At 40.3% G+C, this 19,110-nt stretch overlaps 1 protein-coding gene across 1 annotated transcript in view; it reads right to left on the reverse strand.

Annotated features, from left to right (window-relative positions):
* LOC121379935 (tetraspanin-15-like) overlaps positions 1 to 19,110 on the reverse strand; it is a 52,744-nt gene that overhangs the window by 14,954 nt on the left and 18,680 nt on the right. The window contains exons 2-3 of the mRNA XM_041508625.1: positions 13,608 to 13,793; positions 12,042 to 12,116 (exon numbers count right to left, since the gene is read on the reverse strand). Coding sequence (XP_041364559.1) covers positions 12,042 to 12,116; positions 13,608 to 13,793 — 261 coding nt within the window. The remainder of the gene's footprint in view (positions 1 to 12,041; positions 12,117 to 13,607; positions 13,794 to 19,110) is intronic.

Below are 19,110 nucleotides of genomic sequence, written 5' to 3' on the forward strand. Positions count from 1 at the left end.
AGCAAATCAATAAATTATCAAATGAAACCTTCCATGCATAATTAATATACGAATATTCAGAACAGTTTCTTCCCCAGCAGTCGCTCACTGAGCAATCAGTTGCCAGCAGATTTACTGTGTGTATGTGTGTGTGTGTGTGGTCAAACCTGTCTTAAACAACCACCTATTTATAGCAATTCACAAAACTTTACATCTTAATGATACTGCCTGAAACCTTAGTGGTATACGGGCATGTTAAAAATACTCACTCACTTAATGATACAGGTCAATTAGTACTATATATTAGATGGTTTGGGGGCAATAGTAAGGTGGTCTTTTAACACAGTTGGTTACTTGATACAGGCAATTTGCATTTATAATAGATATGAAAGATAAGTAAGGAGGAAAGTGCATATAAAAAATACCTTGCTGCTAATGAAAAAAATGTAGCAGGTTTGCTCTAAAGACTACGTGTCAGAAATATCAAATATTTGACATCCAGTGGACTATGTTTAATTAATCAATGTGTTCTAATGGTGTCATTAAACAAAATTTAACTCTTTTTTTTTTGGGGGGGGGGGGGGGTTAGAACAGGAAAAGGAAGGATTGATAATATGAGATATTACACTTAAGGCGAGCTCTCTACCACTGAACTATAACTATCACCAGAGCACGTCTGTCTGGCTCAGGCTGTGTTTAATGAGTTCGGAAGCTGTCTGGCACTGTTAACATAATAGAACCTTCAGAGCAGAGATAATTACACATAGAATGTCTTACTCCCATGATCAATATATCCGTTATTATGTTATTCACAATTTCACCGCAAATGTCCCACGCTTTGGCTAGTCACTGAAGATTTGTTGTTACAATGAAACATGTTAGAATATGATATTCCCAATTCCATGGAAAACGTCCCTTACTCTGACTAGTGCTAGTGAAGATTTGTTGTTACAATAAAACATGTTACAATATGTTACAATTCCATGGAAAACGTCCCTTACTCTGACTAGTGCTAGTGAAGATTTGTTGTTACAATAAAACATGTTACAATTATACTTTAAGTACATATATTAATTAAATGGGTGGGGGATGTAGCCCAGTGGTGGGCCCATTGGGCCATTTCTCGTTCCAGCCAGTGCACCAAGACAAGTATATCAAAGGACATGTTATGTGCTACCCTGTCTGTGAGATGGTGCACATAAAAGATCCCTTGCTACTAATGGAAAAATGTAGCGGGTTTCCTCTCTAGGACTATACGTCAAAATTACCAAATGTTTGACATCCAATAGCCAATGATTAATAAATCAATGTACTCTAGTGGTGTTGTTAAACAAAAACAAACTTTAACTTTAACTCTACAACTGAGCTACATCCTGTTCTCCATCCATCCCACAAAACAAAACCTCCATTATGCCTACATGTTATACTAATTGAAATAAATGTCAACATAATTTACAAGATTGTCTGACAACACACTTCTGCAGCTTCAACCGATATTCCATTAAACAGTAATGATTAAATGCAGCCAGACGCAACAACCTCACTTCCAATTGGTGCCTGCGTAATAAAATAATTTACTCATTTACAAGTCTTTTCCTGAGAGAATGACAATCATTACGATTATTGGATTATTATTATTTTTTTTTTTTTTTTTTGCAGTCACGAAATCATTATATATCTAAATGGGACAACATTCTTGTCCGGGATACGTACATTAATTTCAACATAAATTGCAGACAGATAAATGTAGTGGATCTGACAGACAATAGAATGTGCATTACCATGTAATCGTGACACGGACAGCTGAGGAGTGCAATTTACCTGCAGAATCGGTTTTCTTCACATTTAGTTCAACGCACCTAACAGCAGAACGTTCATTACTAGGTGACAGGTGGCAATCTTCCATAGCCACTGCTGTCGCCATCACTGTCAGCTTTTCATGCTTACAATTAAACACCCACTACCACCAGGCACTGCTGTGTTCAGCAGATTACAATTACACTCTAATCCTAACTATGTTCAGCATATGTTGGTGCTCATTTTCTAAAATTACAATTATCCCCCCCCCCCATACCCCAACTGTATTCAGCAGATATTGGTGCTCATGTTTTCTCAAATTACCCCCCCCATCCCCCCACTGTGTTCAGCAGATATAGGTGCTCATGTTTTCTCAAATTACAATTATCCCCCCTCCCCCATCCCCCTACTGTGTTCAGTAGATATAGGTGCTCATGTTTTCTCAAATTACAATTAAACAAACAACCCAACCCCTTCTGGGTTCAGTAGATATAGATGCTCACGATTTCTCAATCTCTTACCAGTACCTTCAAAGATAATGAACATCTTGCACCTGGGATGGTGGGAAAAAAACAATTACCTATTGATGAGTCCTGACGAAAAACAATATATTTGGCAACAGAGAATTAATTTTAAAGTTTTTAAAACACTTTGATTTTTATACAAAGTTTTAAAATATACTTACCTTGATATTTGTATTGTATTAATTTATACTTTTCCCCACAGCTCTTTACATTGTGGTTTTACATAATTATATAAATTGTATTCTTCATGTAAATAATATTTTCATTTACTTATCTTTTCTACACCCAATAGCTGATATGTATTTTTGTGTTGGGGTGTCATTAAACATTCATTCCATTGATGAGTCATGCGCTCTTCCACAGACATATAACACCCCACAATATATGTAATGTATTATAATGTACACAATGTAAAGCATATAAAGTGGGGGTTTTATTATCTATTTCGTGAAACCTATATGGGGAACTGTCAGTCAGATCAAGTTAACAGGATAACATGTCATAAGACTCTAAATATGACTGTAACATGCATTAAGGTCAAAGGTCAGACAGCTTGTATTTTTAGATATACTAATAGTCACATCTATTAAGTACCACTATTATCTTACCTATTGGGCTGATGGATGGATGGATGGATGGATGGATGGATGGATGGATGGATGGATGGATGGATGGATGGATGGAAGAATGAATGTTTAACAACATCCTAGCACAAAAATACATATTGCTACCGGATGTCAAACAAAGTTAATATGATTAAATTAAAAATACAAATAATATATGGATGACTAAATGGATACATGTATATGAACAAATAGATGCGTGAACAGATGCATAGACAGATTCAACTTTTTTCTTTCACAGTGATGTACAGGGTAATTTAGTACAAGTAGATGGCAATCTCCTGTTGTTTAAATTATATTTACAAAGATTCATCAAAAACAGTGAATCGGTAATAAAAACACGCACGGACAACTGACCCAGTACTAAAGCAGTAATTGACTGTTAAGCAAACTGGGATATTTTTAGGGAAGGAAGAAATATTTTATTTAAGGATGCACTCAACACAGTTTAATTAGAAAATTTGTTTCTAATTTTCATTATTATTCATACTTACCTACTACTAGCATAACAATTATGCTATACAACCTCAGTCATCTCCTCCACTGCAGAATTGTCTTCCCTTGCCAGATGTATATCCATATCCGCGCATGGGCAGACCATCGTCCTCGATTCAAAGTCCGTAATGACCGAATCCAGGGAAGACCTCCTAGGGGCGGGTGGGAGGTTACCGTTGTTGTGCTAGTACTAGGTAAGTATGAATAATAATGAAAATTAGAAACAAATTTTCTAATAGTCTTATTCAACTTACTATACTAGCACAACAACTATGCTATAACGGACGTGATTTAACACCGTTAGAGCACGTGAATTCAACATTAATGGGAGGAGGTAAGAAAACATGAGGACTTACCCATTCGACCAACGTGAATCGTCTCAAGTAATGACAAGGTGTAAGGCAACCAAGACATACGAGGTATAAAATTCTAAGTGACTATTAAATATCAATACCCGAATTGATAAACATCTTCACCCACGGCGTGAGGCAAAACCATCTCACAAGTGAAAAGAAACCACTAGACTGCCCCAGATAGCAACCACACCCTTTCCCCAAAAAGGTGGCTCAATTATCTCCCGACACGACCTGTACGAGCTGCCTATCGGAATAGAGGTCTCCCTCGTCTCGTGGCTCGTCGTACATAAATAACCTGCTGACCAGCAATCACCAACTGGATACGTCTAGTACCATCGGGACCAACTGCCATGTCCCAAAAATAGAATCGGTCGAACGTATGTCGACCCTTCCACACTCCTGCATTCATCACCTTGATAATATCCAAGGAATCGTGAAAATTCAGGGAAGTCAAGATCGCTCGAATCTCATGAGGACGAACTGAGAAGTACCGCAGAACATGCTCTCCTGCTGTCTAATACGCCAGCTTGATGGTTGCAGCAATCCATCGAGACAATGCATTCTTAGTAATATCTCCCGGCTGTTTAGTGTAAGAAATAAATAGCCTCTTCTTCCCACCACGAAGAAGTGTAGTACGATGCAGATAATACTTTAATGCCCTGACCGGACAAAGAAGACGGTCAGAATTATCAGAAGGCAACGTACGAGACAAACTTTGAATGATTGCCGGAGGAAACTCCTCTCCTGGCATCTGGTTCTTAGCCACAAAGATGGGATCAGTCAGCAACGTAACCGACCCATCAGAGTTATAATCGACCAAATCATGCAAGAAAGCATGAATCTCACTAATACGGCGACAAACTGCAAGAGAGACCAGGAAAAGTGTCTTCCAAGTCAAAAGTCGAAGAGTGGCAAACCGCAATGGCTCATAAGGCAGACCCTTGAGCGCATGAAGAACCAGAAAGACGTCCCATTTTGGCAAAATGGAAGGCCTCTCAACTGTGGATTGCAAAGATTTGAGTAAATCATGCAATACGAGATTTGTAGAAAAGTCTGTCCGACCACACTGCCTGAGAGTAGTGAAGATGGAAGAACGATGACTTTTGACTGTCTGAACTTTAAGCTTCCTTTCCTGGACCAAGGCCAGAAAGTATTCAGCTAAGTCATTGACAGTAGGTGATAAGGGATCGAAATCCCGTTCACCTGCCCAATGAACCCAAGCGCTCCAGTGGCATTGGTAAACTCGCTCAGTTGACCGGTGCTTCGAAGAGGAGACAAGTTCAGCAATTCGTTCCGAAAAGCCTCTGCCTCGCAGGGAAAACTCGACAACCTCCACACGTGAAGCCGGAAGACCTCCAGCTTCGGGTGCCACACCGGCTGTTGCAGCTGCTGGCTGAGCAGATCCAGAAGGGGTGGCAAGCGCACCGGCTCCTGCACTAACAGTGACAGAAGCTGAGGAAACCATGGTTGGGCTGCCCAACCCGGCACCACGAGCATCACTCGACACAGTTGCATTCCGACCTTGGCCAGAACCTTGCTGAGTAAGACTGGTAATTGGTGGTTCAGCCTGGTTGCGACCATATCCACTTGTGGACTCCCCCACAAACGCAGAATCCTGCCCATAACCACCTTGTGCAACATCCACTCTGTTTGGACAGGTGAACGATGACTCAAGGCGTCCGCCAAGACGTTGACTGAAGAGGGAATGTGTTTTGCCGTCAACACAATCACACAATTCCTGGATCTCCAAGGCCCTGCGACTCAGTGACTCGGACTTGGTGCCACCCCAACGATTGAGGTATGCGACGACTGCCGTGTTGTTGCACCTCAACAAAATTCGACAATGTCGAATAATGCTCCGAAACTGGAGGCAAGCCCGGCGAACGGCTTCCATCTCCAGCAGATTGATATGGAGGCTCCTTTCGAAGGCACTCCACACACCTGACAGATGTTGGGGATGCGCACCGTACCCCTCTAGGGAAGCATCGGTGAACAGGACCAACTCCGGAGCAAGAGGGTGTAAGGGAATGACCTGGGACAAGCACTTGTCGACCAGACACTCTTGAATCGTCTGCACGAACCAAGGCCCCACCGCAATCAACGTATCCCAACAGCGGCCGTCCCACACACATGAGAGATGCCACTGGAGAGGTCTCTTGAATCGTCTGAACTGCACATTCAATGCAGCCAATGACTCGAGATGTCCCAACAACCTGTGCAGCGTGCGCACCGAAATGCGCTGCTCCCGTGCAAGACACTGAACCAGCGCCGTGAATTTGTGGAGGCGTGCATCCGTCGGTCGAACGGATGCCTCCACAAGGTTGAAGATAACTCCGAGATACGTGAAAACCTGAGCTGGCACCAGCTCCGACTTCACCCAATTGGGAATAAATCCCAAGCGAAGTATCATGTCGATGACAAGACTCACGCCCGTCAGACATGCCTGCTGAGACGAAGCTGGAATCAACCAGTCGTCTAGGTAGTTGTGCATGCGAATGCCCAACAAATGTACACGGCCTACCACAGCCTTGACTACACGAGTAAAGGCATGAGGACTCGTGGCCAATCCGAACGGCAGCACTCGAAACTCGTAAGCTTTGCCGTCGAATAGGAAGCGCAGGAACTTCCAAAAATCCCGATGAATCGGAACATGCAGGTAGGCGTCTTTCAGGTCGATTGACGCCGCCCACTCCCCAACCTGGAGTAAAGCCCGGACAGACTGCACCGTCTCCATTTTCATGGAAGGAACGACCACGAATGCATTCAGCGGCTTGAGGTTGAGAATCGGTCTCCACTCGCCATTTTTCTTTTGGGCAAAGAACAAATGGGAGTAAAACTCCCGGGAGTCCAAATCCACCTGGTGGATGGCACCCTTGCCGAGAAACTCGGCAATCATCGTTTCCACCAGAACCCGCCTGTCGGACGATGGCATCGGAGGCATCTGGGGAGAAGAAGTGAGAGGGGGAGCCGAAGAAAAGGGAATCCAATATCCCTCCTTGACGACCGACAGAACCCATGGGTCCAGGTCTGGCAAGAGACGCCATTGTGGCAAAAAATGACGTAACCTGCCGCCCACAGGAACGTCTGCTAACCGCACCTCCGTTAACAGTTGCCGGTCGTCGCAACACCCTCACCCCGGCAGCTTACCACTCTTAGGTGCCGTGCCCTTAGCGGTAGCCCGAAAACGTGCTGCCCTCAGAGGAGCACGATTCTGTTTGACGGGGGGTGGCACTGTCCCAGATTGCCAAGTAGGAGCAGAAACCTTAGGATTCTGAACCCCCTCAAGAAAAGCTGGTTTCTTGGAGGAAGGCGGGCGAAACGCAGCAGCACCGGAACGGCGCTTCCGAGCGTTACCAGGCTGGGGCAGGGGAACGAACTTGACAGACTCCTTATCCATGACAAGGCTGAAGTCCGACCCAAACAGCAAGGTCTCCCTCAATGACCGGCTGCGAAGATACATCTTCACAACACCGGTAGCCCGTAGCCCAGACAAGTAATGATCGCGTCGCAACAAGAGATTGTCTGCCCACAAACGCCCAGACATCTGGGCAATGTGATGTGACGCCTTCGCGGCAGCCGCCAAATAACCTCGAGCCATCGGGGGAAGACTCTCCACAGCCTTATCCAACCCAAAAAGGAAGGTACCTAGATGGTTGTTCACCTGAAAGAGAAGTTTCGATAACTTCTAGGTCTCCGATGGCGACACGTACGAAAGACGCCGGACGACAATCAGTTTTAACCCGAGCAGAAACAACCGCAGAATTGTTCAGGAAAGACGCGCCCAACGTTTGGTACGAAGTGGGGGCCACCAGCTTCGTACCGGGTAAGAGTTTCCAGATGGCTAAAGCTGCCGGAAACTCTTCCACCACCGCTCCCATGATACAATCAGTGCCAGCGATCAAAGTATCAATCTCCAGTAAGGATTCGTGTGCCTCCTGGGCAAGCGGAAAACCAAGCTCCGGCCGCGGAGCCTTCACCACCAGCGATCGATTTCCAAAAGAAACGCCCTGAATAGTGGGAACAGCCTCTTCCGACTCCAAACTGGAACCGGAAGGCAAATCTTCCTCGGAAGAGACCTCCCTCAAAACCGGCAGCACCGAAGACCGCGGCTGACCCTGAAGGGAAGGGACGGGAACAAACCTCCGTCCATGCGTCACCCCCGCATAGCCAAAACGATCATGGGTGGAAACAGGCACCGACCGCACTGGATAACCAGGCGGCGGCGGAACAGCCGACACGGCTGGAGTCGAAGGCTGAGACACAAGTCCCACCTGCGGCGTAGCGCGGAGCCACAAGAGAAAGTTTTCAAACAAACTTTCTTGAAAACCTCCAGTTAAGGAATTTCAAAAGTAATAAGAGAGGAAACCTGCTGCCACCACACAATGCGCCACTCTTTCCGATTAGCAGAAAGGGATCTTTCATATGCAGCATCCCACATAAAGGATAGCACATACCACAAATGTTTGTCACACCAGTTGTGGAACACTGGCTGGAATGAATAAAAGCCCAATGTGCCCACCAACAGGGATCGATCCTTGACAGACCACGCATCAAGCAAGCACTTTACAGTAATAAAAATAAGGAGAATTTTTCTCTAGTCCAACTTGTCCAACAATATTTTAATTTGTCTTAATAAATAGTTTGTTTTATTCAAAGTACAAGAACAATGTTTTTCATTGCTCAAAATGAAACTTCATTGAACATTTTCACTTGTTTACTGGACAACCACCAAGGTACATTTTGTTTGTCTGAGCAGCTTTTCACTTGTCAGGACAAATGGACAAGTGCTTATTTCGAATACTGCTTTAGCACTTGGCTACATCCCACCCCTTGTTTTACAATGAAGTACAGGGCGAATTAGTAAAACAAGATGACAATCTCGTCTGGTTTTAAAATTACACCAAAATCGATCCTAGACTGACCATGCATCAAGCAAGCATGTTACCACCAAGCTACGTCCCGCCCCTTGTTTTACAATCAAGTACAGGGCGAATTAGTAAAAGTAGATGACAATCTCGTCTGGTTTTAAAATTACACCAAAATCGATCCTAGACTGACCATGCATCAAGCAAGCATGTTACCACCACCACCACCAAGCTACGTCCCGCCCCTTGTTTTACAATCAAGTACAGGGCGAATTAGTAAAACAAGATGACAATCTCGTCTGGTTTAAAATTACACCAAAATCGATCCTAGACTGACCATGCATCAAGCAAGCATGTTACCACCAAGCTACGTCCCGCCCCTTGTTTTACAATCAAGTACAGGGCGAATTAGTAAAACAAGATGACAATCTCGTCTGGTTTAAAATTACACCAAAATCGATCCTAGACTGACCATGCATCAAGCAAGCATGTTACCACCAAGCTACGTCCCGCCCCTTGTTTTACAATCAAGTACAGGGCGAATTAGTAAAAGTAGATGACAATCTCGTCTGGTTTTAAAATTACACCAAAATCGATCCTAGACTGACCATGCATCAAGCAAGCATGTTACCACCAAGCTACGTCCCGCCCCTTGTTTTACAATCAAGTACAGGGCGAATTAGTAAAAGTAGATGACAATCTCGTCTGGTTTTAAAATTACACCAAAATCGATCCTAGACTGACCATGCATCAAGCAAGCATGTTACCACCAAGCTACGTCCCGCCCCTTGTTTTACAATCAAGTACAGGGCGAATTAGTAAAAGTAGATGACAATCTCGTCTGGTTTTAAAATTACACCAAAATCGATCCTAGACTGACCATGCATCAAGCAAGCATGTTACCACCAAGCTACGTCCCGCCCCTTGTTTTACAATCAAGTACAGGGCGAATTAGTAAAAGTAGATGACAATCTCGTCTGGTTTTAAAATTACACCAAAATCGATCCTAGACTGACCATGCATCAAGCAAGCATGTTACCACCAAGCTACGTCCCGCCCCTTGTTTTACAATCAAGTACAGGGCGAATTAGTAAAAGTAGATGACAATCTCGTCTGGTTTTAAAATTACACCAAAATCGATCCTAGACTGACCATGCATCAAGCAAGCATGTTACCACCAAGCTACGTCCCGCCCCTTGTTTTACAATCAAGTACAGGGCGAATTAGTAAAACAAGATGACAATCTCGTCTGGTTTAAAATTACACCAAAATCGATCCTAGACTGACCATGCATCAAGCAAGCATGTTACCACCAAGCTACGTCCCGCCCCTTGTTTTACAATCAAGTACAGGGCGAATTAGTAAAAGTAGATGACAATCTCGTCTGGTTTTAAAATTACACCAAAATCGATCCTAGACTGACCATGCATCAAGCAAGCATGTTACCACCAAGCTACGTCCCGCCCCTTGTTTTACAATCAAGTACAGGGCGAATTAGTAAAAGTAGATGACAATCTCGTCTGGTTTTAAAATTACACCAAAATCGATCCTAGACTGACCATGCATCAAGCAAGCATGTTACCACCAAGCTACGTCCCGCCCCTTGTTTTACAATCAAGTACAGGGCGAATTAGTAAAAGTAGATGACAATCTCGTCTGGTTTAAAATTACACCAAAATCGATCCTAGACTGACCATGCATCAAGCAAGCATGTTACCACCAAGCTACGTCCCGCCCCTTGTTTTACAATCAAGTACAGGGCGAATTAGTAAAAGTAGATGACAATCTCGTCTGGTTTAAAATTACATTTACCAAGATTAATCAAAAACAGGGAATCAGTATTAAAAGACACACACTGACAACGAACCCAGTACTAAAGCGGTAATTGACTGCTCAGCAGGCTGGGATATTTTGAAGGATGATGACCCAAGACTGTGGTTATTTTGGGGTTCCCGTTAATGACTTTTTCTTTCTTCAGCTTCGAAGCGAGTGTTATGACTGGCACAGTGATCACCACTCTGTAATGATGTCGGTGTCCCCCTATATTAGTTACTCACACAGGCTCGCGGCAGCGAATAACCTCGCAATCAATAGCCCGCAATGATGACAATTTGTTAACGATGACACCGACTACAAGAGCCCACGGTTTGCCTGTTTAAACAAATGGGGGATCAATACGCATATCAGATACTTTGAACCGTGTTACCCACTGAGCTACACTTTAGCTAAATAGAGTTCTACTTGTAGATGTCAAATAGAGACGAGTTATCATTTTCACTTTACTCCATTCTCAATAGGGCAGGACGTAGCCCTGCTAAAGTGCTCTCTGGACGCATGGTCAGTCTAGGATCGATCATCATCAGTGGCCCATTGGGCTATTTCTCATTCCAGCCAGTGCACCACACCTGGTATATCAAAGGTCATGGTATGTGCTATCATATCTGTAGGATGGTGCAAATAAAAGATCCTTTGCTACTAATGGAAAAAATGTAGCTGGTTTTCTCTTGAAGAGTATATGTCCAAATTATCAAATGTTTGACATTCAATAGCTGATGACAATGTTATTATTAGAAGAACCAACAACACTAAGCTACTATCTAATTGAAATTGAAGCACACAAGTCCAAGACTGAACATATCTTTACCAGTTTTATTTAAAACAAACAATCTGTAAGTACTTTTAAAGCAATATAAGTCCCCTACGAGGATCCGTTTTTTTAACATCTTAAGTTCAACAGCCATAACTATGAAAACTGAGTAAATCGCCAAACTTGATCTGTAACAGTACATAATAAAGCCATACACAAATCTGTAAAGCAAATGTTCATATCTCCAAAGTTCAAGGGTCATAATTATGTGAAAAATGAGTAAATCGTCATAAAAGTCAAAACTTGATCTGTAACAGTACATATAAAAGCTATACACAAAATTTCAGGTCAATATCTTCAGACATTGCGAAAACAAATCCGGAAAGCAAATTTTCACATATCCTAAGTTCATGGCAGTGATAGTTTTATTTCACTGTAAATTAATATCTGTATTCTGAATTGTTTTCTTTCCTCTAGAGCTATTCCTCAAGTTGCTCTGGAATTTATTGAAAACCTGTTATATGTAATATATCAAGGTCACGCTGACCGCCTGTCCTTTATATTCATTCTGGTTGGGGACAGGTCTTACTGTAAGGTTTCTGTGAATATAAAAAAAAAAAGAATTAAAAAAAAGTCATAGGCCATAATGGGTAAACAGCCATGAAAGTCAAACTTGATCTGTAACAGTACATGATAAAGCAAGCTATACACAAAATTTCAGATGAATATCTTGAGGTATTATGGAAAAAAAGTCAGGAAAACTGTATGTGGGACCGTTATGGGACTAAAAAGCAAGTGAACAAGTGACCGCTTACCTGCTGTCTGTATATGAACGCTATGATTCCGATCGTCACTTGAATGAGAAACACAATTACAGTCACCACCAGAAACTGAAACAGATAAAGTATTATCTAACTTACCCAAATATCAGCACAAAATATTTACAAAACACACAGACACAGATCTAGGGTGAGGGTGCTGGGAGTTCACACCTCCCCCATTTCAAATTTTAAAGTGCCCTGAAAAATCCAGCGTGTAGCAAATGAATACAATGAATTTATCTGTGTTTAGTTGGGGACATATAGTATCTTCATTAGCTTGTTGTTTTTGGGGCGAGTACTGCCATATATAATGCATGTTAGTGCTTTTTTTTAATATACTAGGTGCCTTTTTTAAATGCTTCATCTCTCCCTAAAAACTGTAGACATGTTCAGGGAATTGGTGAACTGTAAAAAAAAGAGGAAATATAGATGGGTCTTGGAAGTTCTTAAAATCCTAGGTTAAAATCTGTGCCATCTGACACATTTTGGAGGAAAGGAGGATTAAAATGCGAGGAAACGCAATGTTCCTTGAGTGGAAACCAGTTGATCCGAGGAGAATTCCCACCCCTGCATGCTGAACCTGCATCCACACCTGAAAACAAGTACAAATGTAGGATGTAATGATTGTTTTTGTTGCTGTTTTTTTACATAGTGGACAATGTACATGCAGGGTTTGAAATTAAGAATGTGTCACTCACAGCAATTAAAACAAATTGACATTGGACAAACAGCTCACCAAAGACAGTTTTGAGCCTGCCAACAACAATTTTGAAAACATGACTTTTGAAACTAATAAACATGACTGAAAGATTATCTTGCTGTATGCAGAATGGATCATAAATGAACACCAGGTGTATACATTTTGCCATCGTTGAGGATTTTTTTACCGACAGCAATAATTTTGATTCAGAGGCACCAAAGTGCCATCAGTGGCCTACGGCAATTTATATCTCAACGGCGCCAATTGCTATAGGGGCCATCATTAAGTTTGAGCCCCGTACATGTAACACATGGTTTCCAGTGAGTCACCATCTTTTTGTACATGCACTTGTTACATCAATATGTGGAGTTGAAAATGACCTTGTAAAAAAACCCAGAAAACCCCATAGAAAACTTTGCACTGGCACCACATCTAGACTCTGCAGAATTTACATTTCAGTATAAACATAATCTATACCACATCCCAGTCTTAAGACTGTTTTGGTCAATAATTTCAGGGTAGCTTGACATACAAAAGATAAAAAAATGTGTTTTGGAAATAACAAAATTAACCATTTTTATTTGTAATTATTGCTAACATTGGCTAGACCAAAATAAGACAGTACCAATGATCGAAGGTTGAAATAAAAGAGCAAGACTTATATTCCATCATAAATGTCTGGTCCACAGAAAAAGAAATATTTTCTCAATTAGTTTATCCTATCAAATGTTACATTTGATTATTCTCTTGTTAAGTAATCTGTCTCAACTAGTCTTGTTAGATATTAATCTGGCACAATGTGTGTATGATTAACCAATTTAGAAAAAAGAATTTTATTCTGGGTGGACCAGAAGACTTACCACTTTGAGGAGAGTGGGGTTCTCCTTGACAGTGCCGATGCAGCCACACAGCGCTGTGATGAAGATGACGAGGCCCACGAGGATGAGCAACGCAACAGGCAGGGCGAGGCGGTTGTCTAGAGACTGTATCTGTTGTCTCTCTATCTCCACAAACACCCCCACCACCATCAGAACCAGACCCACAATCTAAAACACACAGATAAATACATATCAGTCTACAAAAGTAAGGATAGGGGTACTCTTTTTAAAATGCACATGTCCAATGAAGGTTTAGGCATGCCCACCCCAGGGACAAACTCTGATCCTTTAACACAGATGGCTAAATGTATATACAGTCAAACCTGTCTTAAGCAGTCACACAACGGAGTAGATAAAAGTGGCCACTTAAGACAGGTGGCCACTGAGTACAGGTTGCCACATTTATAGTCTTTAAAACATTTGTTATTGTTTCTTGTTTTACCGTCTGTACTGCTAATCAACGGATACGTGCCTCAGTTTGACTATAAATCAACTTTTGACATGTCGTCTCCTTCAGAAATAATGCAAATAGAATGTATTAAATTAACCGTTCTGAATAAGGGTTTTTTTCTTTTTCCATTTAATTATTTAATTCCTACTACATTCGTGGTATTGTCATAATAAGTGAATTTACAAATGTCAAGCATAGCCTGCCCAGAGGCAATTAGATGCATGCCAGAGTCATACTTTCTTAATTGATACACAGTCGGGATGTCGGGACTGAATGGGTACTAGTATTCCTGAAGGTGTGAAGATCAGTTATTTGCTGCACCATATCGCTGTTGGAAATAAGAAATTGTTTAACGGGCACATTCAGAGCAAGCTATTGTAGTGCACGCCTGGGCACAAGTACCGGCCTCAGCCGGTTCTTCTGTCCAGGACAAGAGTTATCGCTGTTGTTAAAATATCCCTTTTATATAATAGTATAACTTTACTGTGGCCGCTTAATACAGGTATTTTAGCGATTTGGGATCCGATTTAGGTGGTCACTGGCCGCGTTAGACAGGTGACCGCTTATTGCAGGTGCATTTACATTATAAATCGTTTGGGAGGGAAAAAAGTGGCCGCTTAAGGCAGGTGACTGCTGAGTACAGGTGGCCGCAAGGACAGGTTTGACTGTATATGTATTCCACATGATTGTAATTGACAACAATGGGGGAAAACTTTATTGTTATGTATATAAACTCATCATTTGGTTTGAAAAGGATAAAACTAGTATCCTTCGTTATTAAAAAAAACATATTATTTTTTATTTGCAATCCAATAACAAGTGGGGTGTGGGGGAAAACAGTTATTCCTATAATTTGATTCTATTCACATTTGGTACAAATAATCTAGAAAATAAGCTTATTGCAGCATGACATCATTACAAATATCATATGACATCATATCAATGAGAAATGGTGAAGCGAGGTCATCAGACAACAGTTTCAGATTGATATTTTGTGATTACGACCTACATTATAAAAGTTATCTTGTTAATTTGTAGTGTTCAAAGTGTTTTTAACACATGTAACAAACATAGCAAATATGATTGTGCAGTGTTCGAGATTAAAAATTTGGGGCAGTATCCCAGTTGGATACTAACATTTCAAAATCTGGTATCCCGCCTGAGAATTTAGTATTCCACTTAAATGAAATTCATAAATAACATCATCACAAACTTGGACAACACTGTTCTCGTTCCAAGTCTATTGCAACGCTGCAATCGCAATCATGGAATTCGTGAAATTTGTAATCAAAAGGAATCTATTTTTGAATGATACTAACATAAATTAATATTTAGCAGTAATTTGTAAGTTATTCTGACATTATTGATGATAAACATACCTGTATCAATTTTCTGCAGATGTGGAATCAATATCTCAAATAAAATTTGAAGGGAGGAAACACCCAACAAAAACAATAGCGACTTAGCGGTTCCCTGTCTATTGCTACGCCGCTATTGCTCCAGTGTAGCATTAGACTGGGTATGAGTTGGGGGGGGGGGGGGGGGGAGAGATATTGTTATGGCATAGCATTAGACTGGGTACAAGCTCGAAAATACTGATACATAACTTCACCAGTAAATGACGACTTTCATTGTTTAGCGAAAAATAAAAACTCAGGAAATAAAAAAAAAAAAAATTAGGCCTATATGGTATCCTGGTGGGATACTGGGTTCTTGAAGTTTGGTATCCAAAATTAAATTCTGGTATCCCCAGGATATCGGGATACCATTAATCTCGAACACTGTAGTGTAGTTTATTTTTAGCCATCATTTTTGATTCATGTAAAATAATTTACTAAATGGATGAGAGGAAATTTCTACACTGGGGCTCAGCAATACCTTTTCTATCCCACATGACTGCCTGTGATGGATTCCTATATATTCTAATACATCAATTTGAGAGGCCAGATGAGATGTATGGCATCACATGTTCTAGACTAATTTAAAGACATTTGATCGACATACATGTCAAATCCCAAATGTCCACTTAAATTAACATGACAGATACACGTAAAATCCCAAATGCCCAATGAAATTAACATGACAGATACCAACTGTTACTAATAATTTAGTACAAATTAAATAGCTGGGGGTTTGGGTTTTTTTTTTTTAAACCCGATGTTTTTCAAGGATATATATAAGAAATAGAATACTAAACTTGTTTCCATTTTATACTATTTATCTTACAACTCATTTATTCAACTCACATTTACTGTTTATTAGGAACGTTTTAAAACATGCTATTGATATTTTCGAATTTGGAAGTGTCTTTATACTGCTGTTTGTAACTGGTACTACTATATTGTACATTTAAATATGGTTTATTAATGATTAATCAAAGATGGATATTCCAATAGAAAATAAATAAAACCACCTATAAAACAACAATGTATATTGTATCATGTCATTTTGCATTGTGCAACATTGCATTGCACAGCACTGTATAGTGTTGGTGGGCAGGACGTAGCCCAGTGGTAAGGTGCTCGCTTGATACGCTGTCGGTGTGGGATCGATCCCCGTCGGTGGACCCATTGGGCTATTTCTCGTTCCAGCCAATACACCACAACTGGTATATCAAAGGCCGTGGTATGTACAACCCTGTCTGTGAGATGGTGCATATAAAAGATCCCTTGCTGCTAATTGTAAAGAGTAGTCCATGAAGTGGCGACAGCGGGTTTCCTCTCGCAATATCTGTGTGGTCCTTAACCATATGTCTGACGCCATATAACTGTAAATAAAATGTGTTGAGTGCATCGTTAAATAAAACATTTCTTTCTTTCTTTCTTTTTGTATTGTTTTGCTAGTGAAAACTTAAAGGAACATTTAACTATTTAAAACAACTGTCCTGAGTTTGCAGCCATTGTGAGATGTTTTCGACTAACAGAGATTTTTGGCAACTAAAATGACATATTAAATAAAAAATATTGCTTAGAATACCAATGCCTGTATATCTAATATTTTGCAACTGTGTGCTTATGTTTGTAGTATTCACTGTTTATTATTTTACTTTGTAAATATATTTTTCCCATATATGTATTATGTACAAAATTATGCCTAACCCTATCACAATAAAAAATAGTTTTAATATTGTCCAACCAGTCATTTCTGCTACTACTGATGATTCACAACCCATGAAATGCAACTATTATAATTCCCCTGATAAATATCAAGCAAATTGTTGTATTGAGAAATCTGTTAACAAATGTAAAATATTTTTGTCCACTATAGATTCCCATATCACTGTAGACGAATGTCTACAAACTGCTCCTGCAGTAGATATACCAGTGAAAAGCTTGGATAAACACTGTATTAATAGCAAGGACAATTCTCCTCTCATGTTTTATTACCAGTTGGTTTTATGAATGTTAACATGTGTCTTCATTATTTAATTATTTCATATATTGAAAATGATGCATTTGAAAAGCTAGGATAAATATACTATTATCCATTCAAGTTTACCAGATAAATGTGTTCCTGATGTTTCAAAATACAATGACGACACTAATGTTTTGGTTTTGAATCTGCAAAAGGGGTTAACAATAGCACATCTTAACATCCAAGGTATAAGATCAAAATTTTATCAAGTTAGTCTACTTGCTCAAGATGTCAGTATTCTAGGTCTAACAGAAAGCAAACTAAACAACATATGCCAGACAGCTATTAAATATCAATGGGTTTCATAAACCAGAAAGACGTGAGAGAACTCACAAACATGGCGGTGGTGTTATTGCTTATATAGCTATGCATCTTGCCTACACCAGAAGAGTGGATTTAGAAAGCGATGAACTTGAAGTAATATGGTTGGAAATACTTCCATATAAATCTAAATCTATTCTTGTGGCTTTTCTTTATCGACCACAAAATGCCAAGATTATATGGTTTGAAACAATTTCATGCCAATATAGAAAAAGCTATCACACTTAACAAAGAACTGATTATAATGGGTGATTTAATATAAACCTGCTAACATCAAAAACATTCTGAATTTATTAATATCTGTAAAGCATATAATCTAGAGCAAATAATTAATGAGCCAACAAGAGTTACGGAAAATTCTTCAACACTTATTGATCATGTTTATGTTACAAGCAAAGCAAAGGTTAATCGCTGCTTTGTACCCAAACTTGGAATAAGTGACCACTTCCCTGTCTGTATTGTTTATAAATCGAAGGCTGCACCTATGATCACATCACGCTTCAATATCGATGCCTGAAGCATTTTGACCAGAGTCACTTTTTGAATGACTTATCAAATACTCTTGAACCAGTAAGTAATGTATCTGACCCCAGTACTGCTCTCAATACTCTCTGTGCCTGTTTAACTGAAGTAGTGAATAACCATGCACCACTCACTGAACATAGGGTTAAGCATACCAAACTTAAACCATGGCATACAGATCAAATTATAGGTGCTATGAAAATGAGAGACCTTTGCAAAAAACAACAAAAAGAACGGCAATTCAAATATTGGCGTAATACAGTCAACTCATTGATTGACAAAGCTAAAACAAAACTACCTGCGAAATGCGTTAAAGAAAACACATCAAACCCAGCTGCCATTCACAAAATTCTTCGAAATCTTAATCCCAAAGATAACACTTCCATAGCCTCCATTAAGGATGACAGCAACCACCAAGTAATAAACAAACAAAACATATGTAATCACTTTAATCATTATTTTATCAATGTAATTGAACAGGCAAAATCAACCATTACACCTTCCAATAACAACACCTTTAAACAATTATCAGATTTTGTTGATAGTAAAATACCAAGTACTGTCAAGTTCACCATTCCACTAGTCTCAAGTGCATTTGTATTTGAACAACTTCAGAACTGTGATGTAAAAAAAATCAATGGGATTGGATGACATAGGACCACACTTTGTTAAATTGGCTTCAGCTGTTATAACCCCATCACTTGTAACCCATCATCAACAACAGCATAACATCAGGGATATTTCCTGAGCAATGGAAACATGCAAAAATAACTCCAT

This window comes from Gigantopelta aegis, chromosome 8, assembly GCF_016097555.1.
Source record: "Gigantopelta aegis isolate Gae_Host chromosome 8, Gae_host_genome, whole genome shotgun sequence".
NCBI classification, from domain to species: Eukaryota; Metazoa; Mollusca; class Gastropoda; order Neomphalida; family Peltospiridae; genus Gigantopelta; species Gigantopelta aegis.